Genomic DNA, 14186 nt, shown 5'->3' on the forward strand with positions numbered 1-14186 from the left:
TTGAGCTTTACTGTTTGTATGGGCTAGATTTAAGTTCAATATCCCTTCTGGTATGTTGATTATTTTAAATATTTAATTCTGAAATGTATAACATAAAAAGGAATCCACTTTTTATAAATGAAATTATCAGGTTGCTATGTTGTGAAATTAGAAAGTTCATGGCTTTAGAAAAAAGAGGAAGGAAATTAGTGGAGGCATTTTTATTAACACTTGTATAAGTCTAGTGCATTACACAAAATAACTCAGCAGTACTGAAAACTGTGCCAAAAGCATACTTTTTGGGGGCTTGACAGGGCTTCCCTGGTAGCTCCACTGGTAAAGAATCCGCCTGCAATGCAAGAGACACCGGTTCGATTCCTAGGTAGGGAAGATCTGCTGAAGAAGGGATAGGCTACCCACTCCAGTATTCTTGGGTTTTCCTGGTGGCTCAGCTGGTAAAGAATCTCCCTGCAATGAGGGAGACCTGGTTTGATCCCTGGGTTGGGAAGATCCCCTGGAGAAGGGAATGGCTTACCCACTCCAATATTCTGGAGAATTCCATGGACTATTCCATGGGGTTGCAAAAAGTCGGACATGACTATAATCTTGCTCACTACTTTAGAAAAAAGAGGACGGAAATTATTGAAGGCAATTTTATGAGACACCAGTGTAAGTCCAGTGCATCACACAAAATAACTCAGCAATACAGAAAAGCATGCCAAAAGCATACTTTTTGGGGGGCTGCCAAAGCCAAAAGTTATGCATTCTCAGCTTCGATTTTCATATAAAAACTGAGAATAAGTGTGTTAATTGTACTATTGTTTCTGAAAACTGGGAATTCATCTTCCACAAGGAGAGTAGAAGTAGCAGAAAGCATGCATGACACTAAGTCAACTCAGTCACATCCGACCCTTTGTGTCCGACCCTGTGTCCAACCCTGTGTGACCCCATGGATTGTGGCCCACCAGGCTTCTCTGTCCGTGGGATTTTCCAGGCAAGAACACTGGAGTAGGTTGCCATATCCTCCTCCAGGAGATTTTCCTGACACAAGGGTTGAACTCACATCTCTTATGCCTCCTGCATTGGCAGGTGAGTTCTTTACTGCTGAGTCACCTGCGAAGGATAAGGGCTTTCAAGTATCTTAGACAAGGGTAGCCTGGGATGAGATCTTAACACATTTTCTTTTGGTTAATTCTATTATTTTAAAAATATGTTCTTGTCAAGCACATAGATAATTCTCACCCACATAATTAACCATATTCTTCAATTATATGAGCATCATGAGAATGTAAAATCTTTTAAGATATCTTCCTTGAAATATTTTACAAATTTTAGTGTGGACTATAAGAACGTAGAGAACTATTTTTCTCAGTAGACACATGGGCCGTATCAGCTTTATCTTAAATATTTATATAACTGTCTATTTTTAGGTGAAACGTCATTATGTATTTTGTTATCTAAGGGAAACTGTTTCTTCTACTTGGAAGAAATGAGATTTTCATATAGGAGGATGGTTCACTGCAAATCTAGGAACATATTTTCAGGAAAGATCTCCTTGGAGAATTTATTTATTGCTCTACCTTGTGACTTTAAGAGACCTAATAACTAATTCCATAAATTAAATGTGGTTTATTTCAACATGGAAAATGTCATGGACAGAGGAGCCTCGTGGGCTACAGTACGTGGGGTCACAAAGACTTGAACACGACTGAGCATGCATACACATGCATATTTCAACTTTGGAGTGTAGGGGAAATGTCTTTGAAAATCTCTGGGCCAGGTCTTTATAGGCAAATAAGCAATTTCCAGTACACAGGGCTATATAATCATTTTAGTAAATTAATTCCCTTCTATACACTTGGATTTGGCTAGGTAGATCTGTCTTTGCAATCAACAAACTAGGAGTGCTGGGCTGTGCATTAACTATCAAAATTGACTCAGTAACATTGAAATTAGTCAATTTCTCTTGGTGTGTTTGGTTACTAATGTGAATTTCCCTACCATTTGCATATCATGAATAATAACTACAGAGAAATACTTGATCCACTCATATTTCCTGGAGGCATGGAAGCTACATATGCTGTTTTTCTGTATTTACGTACTTGATGTTTGGAGATATATGTGAGGGTGTTTATCCTCGATCCATACCTACATATATCAACTGAACAGAAGGCTAGGTGGATGGGCACTAAAACATTAAGAATGTGGGGCTGGTGCACTGGGATGACCCAGAGGGATGGTACAGGGAGGGAGGTGGGAAGGGGGTTCAGGATGTGGAACACATGTACGCCCATGGCGGATTCATGTTGATGTGTGGCAGAACAAATACAATATTGTAAAGTAATTAGCCTCCAATTAAAATAAATAAATTTAAATTAAAAAAAAGAATGTGATCCAGAAAGGAACAAAATGAACAGCTGCTGTGTGTAGCTTCAGGGTCTAATCCTGTCCTAAACATTTACAGAGATCCACACTAAGATCCAAAGACTGTTTTCTAGGTGAAATATCATTATATTAATATCTGATTTTCCAATGACAAGTTCACTTTCAGAAAAACATGCCCAGAGAATTTTTAGCATGAGCCTTTTCCCCATTGCTGAAAGGTAATAGTGAACACTACTGAGGGAAATGAATATCATGGGAGTAGCCATGGAAGAGCTACAAAGGTTGGGAATTAGGAAAAGAAAGGTTAAGGCTGCATATTCCCAAGGGGACACCTCTCTGGATCTTTGGAAAAGGTTAGGGATGCATGATTCTAAAGAACGTGAGCAGGTCAAGCATCTATAAAACACTACATTGATTACCAGGCAATTCTGGGCAAGCAATTCTTCCCATGTAAAGACATGGGTCATAATTCTAACTACAAAGTTATGTTGCTTTTTTAAAAGTTATAATGTTCTGTTCTACAAGTCAACTAATTAAAATAATTTATACTATGATCACTGATTTCAAAGTTCCATAGGAGATTCAATCAGAGGAACTTTGACAAAACTGAAATTGGAAAAGCCTCTGAATGCATGTTTTCAGATACCTTGACAGGTAGAAAAAAGTCACAGACAGCTTCATACTCACCCATTTCTTGTTGGCTGGAAAGCTGAAGCACTCTCTCCTTTGGGAGTCCCACCATTTAGTGGTTGCTCCTTCTATAGGTAAGACAGTCTCTCTTTGGGGAGATGATTAACTGTGGCCCAATTAAGCTCTAAAAAATAGCTCTTACAATTGTTTCCCCTTCTATGCTATCTTTGCAGGTGGAATAGCAATAGGACCGACTGACTCTTGACACACACTGATGGAAGACAATGAACATGATTAGAAGTGATAGGAATATGATGGTTGAAAAGAAGAACCGAAATGCAATCCGCTACTAAAACCTGTAAGTGGAACTGAAAGAAAGCTAATGAATCCACTCCTAACAGCACCTTTCTCTCTCTGTAAGATGAATATGATTTTGTATGTCTCGTCTATGTAATACCCTTGTTTATCAGTTGAAATGCTCGATTTTACTTCTCTTGGCCAAGTGAAACGATGACTACAACCAAAACCAAGTGCCATTTGGAGATTATGGTAAGATCCAGTGTTGTGCATGGCTGATTATGAAATGACCAGATATTCCTGAAGTTGTGAAACTATACCCAAGACTTGCTCTGGATATAACTGCCCACTATCAGAGAAAACCATCATCAAGAGAGATTGCATTTCTTGGGTCAGGAAACACTGAAGGAAATCTTACAGGAGCTGATTTACATTCTTGAGAAAGTGAAGTTTTGTCACCATTAGAGAATGCAGGACTTTGTCATCTATTAGAGGATATTTGTTATTTTTCTGATTGCTTCCACAACATTCTCAGATGTATGCAGCACAGACTGGTGAATCTCACTCTGACAGGTTAGGAGCAGGGCTGTGGGATCAACAGTGAATCAAGCCCCCTGTGGATAAAATACGTGTACGGTGATCTTTTTATTAATAGTGAGACCACTGGAGGGAAGGTATGTATGAGGAAATCGAATAGGATGACAGTCACCTATCAGAATAGCTTCAGAATTGCAGACAGACAGTACGCTTTTCAAGAAAAGATTATAAGAAGGAAAAACTTGGTGCACTTATGCCATGAATGGTAAAACCAAAGTTCTGTGAAATCTCCACTGGTAGAAGGCTTGAACTGGAACCTTTGAAAGAACAGAATTAGCTTATACGAGATTAGAGTCACTGGGCCACAGCATTGTGCTGAATAGTTGCTCAATAGTCAAGGCTAGTCTGGTCATTGAATTATCCCTTTTACTGTTAGAGTAGTAAATGTTGGCTGCTTATTTTGTGTTAAACCAAAGATTGGGTCCCAGGATACATACTAATTGTTGATCCAAGAAAATTACCTTCACATACGAAAGTGTTTCATGCATGACCATATATGAATATAATGAGGAATTCTAAAGAAAAATTTAAAGACAACTAGATGAATAAGGTATCATTTATCTCAGCAGTCAGACACTGTGCTCCCTTGGGACATTAAAAGCAGACAACGCATGAGCAAGGGTTGACATTTGTAAGGTGGTTACTGGGCATCTATGTTCTTTCTTGTGGATGAGGATACCAATGGCACAATAATACCTTTTGGGTCTTTATTTCTTCAAAACATGAAAACAAAAGATGAAGTCGATGACAATGAGAAGAGAGAAAACATTGCATACAGAATATGCTGGATCACTAGTGATTAAATCAGAAATCATTAGAAACTTTATTTGTCTGTGTCAATAATGTGTACCAATTATAAGGAACAGCACAATTGGTGTGCCTCCCCCGCTAAGCTGTGCACAATACACACAAAACAATCACACAAAATGAAATAATTTTACATGACTATAATTACTAAAACAACCCTGAACAACTAGAATCATATTTTCCCTATAACATGAAAATTTAAAAAGCAAACAAACCAAAAAGCTTTGAAATTGAAATTGACCAACAGTCAAGATTTCTTAACATCCTCTGTGAAAATTTGCTATGGGATTATTAACGTTCCAAATATAGCTAGAAAGAAGTGCAAAGTCTTTCTAATGTTTAAACAACTCATATCCCTTGACTATTTACTTGGTGTTTCTAGGCTAGCTTTTCATTAAATAAATCTTCAGGAAAAAATGGGTTAGGATTATGCCACCAGTGTGTTGGGCCATGACAGGTCAGGGCTGAGGCTCCAGGAGATGTGAGAAATTAGAGCTGCAGGGGGCATGGAAAAGTACTGCTGTCCAACAAAGATCAGCTGAAGACAAAAATTGGGATTAATTGGGATTTCTCAGACAGCTGGGTCATCAGCAGGATTTCCTTACTTGGTTTAAAATGGAAAGGTGTACAGATCTGCAAGACTGGCTCAGGATACACAGACTGCTGCTCCTCCCGTATGCCTTCTACTCTCTCAGTTCAAGAAAATCTTAGACATCTAGGCAAGAGAATTTCAGCAATTGTGTTTTTCTTGTAAGATCCCATTGTTTCCACGTGGCTGTGTTAACTGTTACTCAGGGGTTAACTGTGAACCCCCTCAGGATGGGGATCTGGGCTGTCTGGTCCATGTTTAGTCCCCAGGTGCTAGCACAGCACTGGGCAGATTGGGTGGGCACTCAGCATTTACTTATTCGTTCAGTCATCCAGTGTTTATTAAATGATGAGTGATTGTGATTACTAAGTGGAAGAAGAGAAAACAAGAAATGAAAATTATCATCAGTTAAGGATCTTTGAAACAACACAGAGGGCTTAGGGGTGTCTCCGGCCTGGGATTCTTTACGGATAGAGAAATGTCTGAGAGGGGACCTAAGTCATTCCATTTTTCCTCATTTGTGGACTCACAGCTTTGGAATGTTGGGTTTATCATACTCTTTGATATTGTGAAATAGAGCCATTCCGTTTCCAGGATTAAAAACCTCCCAGAGCAGTCCTGTGAGAGGCACTGATCAATCATCTCATTTAATCACTTCCTCCTCAGCCCTACGTAGAGAAGACACTTTGAAAGGCCTGTTGCTCACCGTGGCTTCTTTTCTCCTCAGGAACTGCAGATACTATCAGAGGGGTCTGGACGGTGAAAAAAATGGGGCTCTGAATAGCCTTTGACATAAAAAAATAAAATGAACAAACCAGCACTATCTACCGTCTGTGCCAGACAGAGCAGATGTGAAATAAATACTTTGGGGGCAGGGGTGTTCCAGGAACGGAGGCTTTCAGAGCCCAGGCACATCTAACGTATCCCCTTCTCGACACAGCCCTTCTCCTTGGCCTTCCTGAACCAACAGGTGAGTTTTCAAGGCTTTGATATGCACCACACGGCTAATTTCCCTTGAAGATACTTCGTCGCATGCCCGCTGTCCTCTCAATAGCTTTAACTCCCACGTAACAGTTATTGTTTCTTAGAAATGAACGTGCAGATCCATGAACAATAAGCCATTTTCTCCTTTTATCCCTAATCAAACTCAGTAACAACACAAAAGTTACAACTCAGGTGAAAAGAAAACTCACTTATGTCTTCAATGTCCAATCAATGTCGCCAAATGGGAGAACAGTATATGCTATACTCTACTATATACAGATACGCTTTGTTTTGTTGTATTTTTCATCCATGCACTGTGTAACAGGTATCACAACAACATTCCCAAACAGGCAGATGAAAGAGGAGCAAATGTTCCGCCATGACTGCAACAGGAGTGTGCAGGCCATAAGTGCCTTGGAAAACAGAACCGCTGGACAATCCCAGGCAATAGCAACATGGGACACAGACTGATGCAAATGGGAAAGGATGGTGTGCTTTTTGAATGGAGTTATTCTTCCTGTTTGTACGAGGGGTAAAGGGCAGGAGAAGGGGTTTGGGATGGGAGGGCTGGGGAATCAGCAGGTGTGGAACATCAGAATCAGGGCCTTGCTAATCATAGTCCAGCGCTAAAGAGATAAGAAAGGACTTTGTGTGTTCCTGGGAATCTAGGCATGTTGTTTTTGTACCTGTTGAACAAGGGTGCCAGGCCTAGTATCTTTAAATATCAGACTGTATCTAGAACCATGACTCTTCTTGGCTCCATTCCAGCTCCCATGTTTCTTCTTGGAGGGAGCTTCACCTCTGCTCCCACTCCAGAGATAAGCATGAAATTTAGTAATATGGTGAAGACATGCTTCTTTCTTCTTCCATGCCCATTTCCTTTCTTACTCCAAGATAATTTTTAAAGTTTTTGGGCAAAGGGAGAGTCATCTTCCTGATTTCCATTTTTACCATTGAGATTGGACATCACCTCCCACAAGAGAACCACAAACCTTGATCCTCCCCCTGCAAAAACAAAACCAAACCCTAACATCAACCACCTCCCAACCCCGACCCAAAACAAGCAAAAACAGAAAACAAATCAAAGACTTAAGGATTTATGAACCCGGGGAGAACACAGCCTTTCTGGGCTGAGCTGCAAAGATGGCCCTGCCTCCATGCCTGGTTCAACAAGACGATGCCCCTGGGAATGGGAGGTGATGCCTTCTCACTCCGGCCCTAGTACAGAGTCTGCTCTTGAAGCTGGATTCCATCAGCAGGTGGGTGGACATGACAAATGCCAGTTTCCTCTGTTCATTATACATAATTTTTATGTATATATATATGTATATATATATATATAAATTTACTACATCTGATTGTTCCTTTAGAAGCCTTTTATGTGGCAGTAGGCCTCCAGGGAGGAGAAGAAAATGTACAAGAGCCACAGGAGCACAAAGAGGCAGGATGTGAGGAGCTTGGCAGTCCGGGGCCCACCCAGCTCACCTCCAATTTCTGGCCTCCGCCGATACAGCAGCACCCCCACATTGATGAAAGCAAAAATGGTGAAGAGAGTGACAGAAAAAGCTAGCGTGCCAGGGGACACTTTGAACTGTTCCCCGTTGGCCGCGTGGTAGATGGCGGCGATGGACCAGGCCACACCGATGCCCAGGAAGACGTTCACCGCGTTGCTGCCTGTGACGTTACCTATGGATGCGTCCGCATACTGGTCCTGGGTGGCTGCCACTTTGCTTGCGAATGTGTCTGAGGAGGAAGAAGAAAAAGACAATGAGCGATTAGCCCTTTACAGAGGTCTGTGGAGTGCTGGAAGCTGCAGCCGTGTACTCTGGAATCAAGCCTTCGGTGGAAACCCTGAGACCAGGACAGAGCTTTGTTCGCTCAAGTCCCAGTCTGTGTCGTCAGAACAGGAGGATCCCTAGGTAACAGGACTCGAGGGCTTGGTGGTGGGTGAGTTATAAGCGACTTTGATCAAGTTCTTTTTCCCCACAGATACCACAGTTCTTTGTTGATGGTAACAATTCTACGAGGGTAGTAAACTCTAGAGGTAAGGATAGTGGGCTCAGAGAGGATAAGTAAATGGGTGCAAAATCAGGCAGCAAGGAAGAAGCCACATTAAAGCCTGAGCTCAGGCCTTCTGCCTTCAGGCAAATGCTTGTTTATTGTATTATCTCACCTTTCCCTGTGCCTGGCATCCTAATGGGCAGCCTCAAAGCTCTTTGTTTACCAATAATCCTGAATGCATCTTTTCTCTGAGGCTAGGGAATTCACACATTTTCTTTCTCTACAAGGAGCAGGACACTTGGTGAACAAAGCACAAGGGTTTAGTGCTCATTTAAGCCAGAGGGTTTCAAATTCTTCCTTTGCAAGGGAGTATGTGACCCCAGGCAGTTAATTTTTAGAGATTCAATTTCCTAATCTGTGAAATGAGGATAGTAATGCTCACTTTAGAGTGCTTTTGTTAAATTGAGCTATTAAATGTAAAATGCATATGTTTCTGGTACAAAGCAAGGGTAGCTATTTTTGTTGTTTTGGGAAGACAACATGAATGGAGCTGCCCAGATCTGTTTATTAAAAGGTGAGGTGAGGATGGATCTGAAATAGCTCCCTTTATTAATAATGTAACAGGACCTGTAAGATATTCAACTTCCTTTTTATATGATCACTGAGTTACTGATATCAAAGTCCTTTCAGCTACCTCTGCAAAATATGTTGCACAGTCAATTTAGAATAAATATTAATAACTGTCCAATTGCACTCACATTCGCAAAACCAGCAGTGGCAGATATCTATTACTACAAGGTATCATGGTCTAAGCATATGTGTAGATGTGTGATATCTGGATGGCTTTCTCCACTCTGTTGCTACCTCCAACAGTGTGTGTGCTAAGTCGCTCAGTTATGTCTGATTCTTTGCGACCCTATGGACTGTAGCCCTCCAGGCTCCTCTGACCATGGGATTCCCCAGACAAGAATACTGGAGTGGGCTGCCAGGTGTCCTCCAGAAGATCTTCCCAACTCAGGGATCAAACCCATGTCTCTTACATCTCTTGCAATGGCAGGTGGGTCCTTTATCACTAGTGCCACCTGGGAAGCCCAAGCTCCAATGGGGATGATACATAAAGCATGTTTGCTTACATAAGCCTGTAGATTCTTGTGCTTTACCATAGGAGAGGTTATTTAGGCTTCTCAGAGGCTACTGAATCTGCAGTGTCTCTTTCTTTCTGAAAGGGAACTGGTTAACCTTGAGGGTCTGTGGGATGGAGCCACAGATAGATTCTGACCTACGTTTTATAAAGAGGCAAACTTCTTACTCTGTGATACCCATATTACACAGATATGTTTTTAGTTTTTAACTGGCGGATAATTGCTTTACAATGTTGTGCTGGTTTCTGCCATATAACAGTGTGAATCAGCCATAGTTACATGGATATTTTCACTGAACCCTCAATCTAAGCCTTGTAGAGTAGACATTATTATTCCGTTTTTACAATCTGGCAAACAGTGATGTTGTGATAGTCTGCCTGTTGGACAGAGTGTCCGTCAGTAGAGCAAGGATTCTGAAGCCAAATCTGTTTGATTTCAGAGCCATTCTCAGCCTACACCTTGCTTTCTCTCCTAGGAAGGCTCACATTTTCCTCTTCTCAGTCCCTTTCAGGCTGCCCCGTTCCTTCCACTCAGAAAACTTGAGACAGGTTTCCGCAGAGTACTCTTTCCTGTACCGGTGAGAACTAAGAAGGAAGTGTAGGCAGCTGGCTATCCTGTCCTGCTGGACTGGTGCTGCATGGTACATTGAGATCATACACTGCAGCCTGAATCAGGATCATCACGGAGGCTGGTGAGTAAAAGCCAAGTGAGACAAACCTTCATCTCTTGCATTATTAAGAATTACTAGGAACTGCCATAGCAGCAGCCTCAAAAAAAAAAAAAAAAAAAAGTCACTTGGCTTTTAATTTTCAAGGACAGACAGCTGAACAAGGAATGTAAATGAACAGAGTCCAAGGAGGGGAGACAGCCACTTACAGCTCAGCTACTGCTGAGGAACACTTGAGATGGTATTCTGTGCTGACATGCCTGCTGGTGGTGGCTAGTGATGCGGGGCCTTCACCTTCCTCTCTTCCGCCCTCTGCCATGCTGTAGGGATGGGGACCTGGCATCCTTGGCCGGCTTACCTCCCTTGGCACATAGTATGTGGCACTCTAGGCTTCCTCGGTGCCCCATCTCCACTCGACAGCATCTCTGCTGCTGTGCCAGAAGTGAATGAGGCACAAAATCAAAGATTTTACTGGGCCCTCCTGGGTCTGTAGGGATTTCTTCTTGCTCAAGTCATTTTTTCAATAGCTCATTAATGTGAATAGCGCAGGAGAGTCCTAATAATAATAGGTTCCTGTTTATAAATGCCTCTGAAAGTTAGCAACCCAAGTGGTTAGCTTATATCACATAAATGAAACATGTTTGGGCCTCTGAGCCAGGTAGGTTTTACTTACTGGAATTATACATCAGATCTTTGATTTGCAATTCAAAAGCTGTATAAGAAAATTGTAGAAACATATGTAAATCCAAACTATTAGCTTTAATTTCAACAGAGACAACTCTGTTTTCCAAATGAAGTGTGATGGAATCTCCCCAAACCACCTTCTCTCACCACTGCTTAGCTCACAGAGTGGCAGACCGCAGACTGTAGATGAGGTCCAGCCAAGCCTGGCCCTGAATGCCAAGCCCAAGACCTGTTTGTGGCTGAACAAGGCAAAAGCCATGCAAATGCCATTCCCCGGGGTGATATCCAAACAAGACCTGTTGCCACAGTACAGGCGTATTCAGAACTTAGACTGTTAAATACAAACCAAAGGAGTCAGATATCCATTGTGATTGCTACAAACTAAGTAATTGTCGATGATAACTTATATATGGGTTTATAACTATACCTACATAATAGGAATTTTTATTTCTAATTCTCACCTTGAATTCTAATACATTTAAAGTTAATTGTAGAGTTTTAGAATTTTGATTCTGCCTCCTTGGTCCCTGTAACTGTGAATCACTAACAGGAAAGATATGTTTGGGAGGCAGTGTGGCTGGAATCAAACCACACATTACAGAGTCAGGACATGATTGTTCTCTGCATCTGGCCGTTGCCAAGTCACTTGGTCAATATGCAGGACTATGTCAACACATTCCCCTTTCTTCCAGAAATAATTTTTTTAACTGAATTTCTCAAACTTGATCACTACCTACAGACTAAGCTTTTAAACATTTCTTCTGTAAAAGGGATAGTTCTTACAACCCTGCAGGTCACATGAAGGGTTTCTGTGTTTTGTATAGTTCCACCCTGAAATGATTTATCTTTGCCTTGACTCTTAGCATATGCTGGGGGCCAGCTGTTCAACTCTCAAGCGGTCTGTGCTCAGGAACTGACGCTGACACTGATTCCGACTGCAGTCCAGCCTGCTTATGGAGGCAGGGCTGCTGTCTCCCAGCGCCCGTGGATTATTGACAACATGAGGGACTCAGAGCTTCCTCATAGTAGTGACAGAAATCTCATCAAGGGGACATTCTGGGCTCTTCTCTCTGTGTGTACTCAGGGGTTCTGGTTTCCTAATTTTACTGTTGGGTGGTACATAGAATATATCACAATACTAAATTCAGATAAATGATTTTGGTGAGGTTTTCTTTTTTGCAGGAGTCTATACATGTCTACCCTTAAACTTGACTAGTGATGACAATATCTCCTTTTAAAAGAATAAATGACCTAGATGAAATATTCAAAGTGATGTCTAGACCTGAAGATTTTGCCAGTGATGAAATTGTGCCAATATTTGTGAAGTTAAACCACACAGCACAGTCATTGAGCTCTTAAAAAGAGGTAAGAAATGTTGGCACGGTTATTGACTTCAAATCATGTAAGTGACTATATGAGTGTAGCCATGGAATAACTGGTGGCAGGGAGGACTGTTTTAGATACTGCATAATGTCAATCAAGTGTGGACTGAAGATACTGGGAGATCCTTGTTTTGTGTTTTTAAAGATTTGGGGCTCTACCATCCACCCAATTATTAATCAGACTCTCTGAGAAAAAGACACAGGGATATGCATTTTTATAAATGCTTGGGTGAGTTTGATGGAGGTGCTGGGGCAGCCTGGCATGAAGTCCCCCATCCTCTAGTTGTGCTGTGCTCTCTTTTAAAAAACCCAGCTCAAGCATGGCAACTATGAAAGGCCAAGGAACGAGGAAATTTCCTTAAAATTGAATTCTGGCTGTTTCACTTGTCACGTAAGAAGTTTACCTACTTTATATGGTTGTGAAGGAAATGAGTTAACATGAACAAGAACAGGGCCTAGTACTTAATGAGTGCTCAATATTAGTAATTATTTTTATAATACACCAGAGCCAGATCCCAAGAGAATCCATAAGTGGTCCAGAATTCTGAGTTACTATAATGATTCTAAACTTCTGGGGAGTTACAACACCCTTTAAAGACATATTAACTTTACAGTCCTAGGTATTTAAAAATGTGGTAGAACATAAAATTATTCTTAAAATCAGAGATTTTTATTTGAAAATTCCATATAACCTAAGTCATAAAAGGGCTGCCTTTGTGGTTCAGATGGTAAAGCATCCCCCTGCAATGCAGGAGACCCAGGTTCAATCCCTGGGTCAAGAAGATTCCCTGGTGAATGGCAATCCACTCTAGTATTCTTGCCTGGAGAATTCCATGGACAGAGAAGCCTGGAGGGCTATAGTCCATAGGATTGCAAAGAGTCAGGCTTGACTGAGTGACTTTCACTTTCTAAGTCATAAAAAGACACTAGAGATCTGGCTTATGGCCCTAATTTTACTAGTGACCAAAAGACATACTTGCTTAAACAACGCATATATTCCTCTATTCTTTCCTCTCTTCTGTGTACTTTTTGTTTCACATCCTTCTTACTCTGCCATCTTGCCTCCATCCTGAATCCCCACAACGTTGATTTTGTTGACCTACATGTGTTTTCTTGACTAACACAGGGAAGGTACCACTGTCCTTACACAGAGGGTGAATCAAAGGAGAATTCAAATGGAAATTTTACTTATGTACTAATTCCTCTGTCACTAAGGACTTTAAACAAGTTTTTGCCTTTGTAATATTTATTTACCCCCATAAATATGAAACCCAAACTTCTTACTTACATACACACACTCACCTCACTGGTTCATATGAAAAGAAACCTTGTTTGGCATCCAAGTGAAGTTTAACAGATCAGGGAATTACTGATGTTTGATTGATGTTTGACCAGTTAGAGGAATTATAAAAACTGACAAAGGGAAAAAATTTCTAGCCATAAAAATCTGTCCCTGAAAAAGAAATGGAGACAATGACACTGACTTTTAGAAGAGAAGAAAAGAGGTAAGTCACAAGTTCAAGAGGACTCATGTTGGCAGGTCAGAACACCTGCTTCTACTCATTTTTATCACCAGGGTAGCTTCGGAAAACTACCAGATTGTGAGCTCCACTCTGGGTTTCTGTTCCCTTGGTCTAGAATGCAGCCTGAGCACTGACATTCATTAAAGCTCTCCAACTAGACTGAGACCCACTAACCAACTATGCAGAGCCTTCGATTCACTCTCTGTGTAAGGACAGTGGTACCTTCCCTGTATTAGTCAAGAAAACATGTAGGTCAACAAAATCTATGTTGTGGGGAATCAGGATGGAGGCAAGATGGCAGAGTAAGAAGGATATGAGCTCACCTCTTAGGAAAACACCAAAATCACAATTAACTGCTGAACAACTATCAACAAAAAAATGCTGGACCCTAACAAAAAAGATATCCTACATCCAAAGACAAAGAAGGAAGTGCATTATTCTGATGGTAGGAGGGCACGGTTGTGATAAAATCAAATCTCATGCCCACTGGGGGAGGGGTGGTATGAGCCAAAGACTGGA

The 14186-nt window shown here is 41.3% G+C and overlaps 1 protein-coding gene across 11 annotated transcripts in view; it reads right to left on the bottom strand.

The window, feature by feature from the left end:
• Positions 1–4581: 4581 nt before the first annotated feature.
• Positions 4582–14186, bottom strand: part of SLC8A1 (solute carrier family 8 member A1) — a 463546-nt gene continuing 453941 nt past the window's right edge. For 10 of the 11 annotated variants that reach the window (XM_055539881.1, XM_055539882.1, XM_055539884.1 and 7 more), the window contains one exon: positions 4582–8011. In XM_055539881.1, the coding sequence (XP_055395856.1) occupies positions 7635–8011 (377 nt within the window). In that variant the 3' untranslated portion in view covers positions 4582–7634. The remainder of the gene's footprint in view (positions 8012–14186) is intronic. The other variant, XM_055539875.1, reaches the window with a different exon arrangement.

Source organism: Bubalus kerabau, chromosome 11 (genome assembly GCF_029407905.1).
Source record: "Bubalus kerabau isolate K-KA32 ecotype Philippines breed swamp buffalo chromosome 11, PCC_UOA_SB_1v2, whole genome shotgun sequence".
Taxonomy (NCBI): domain Eukaryota; kingdom Metazoa; phylum Chordata; class Mammalia; order Artiodactyla; family Bovidae; genus Bubalus; species Bubalus kerabau.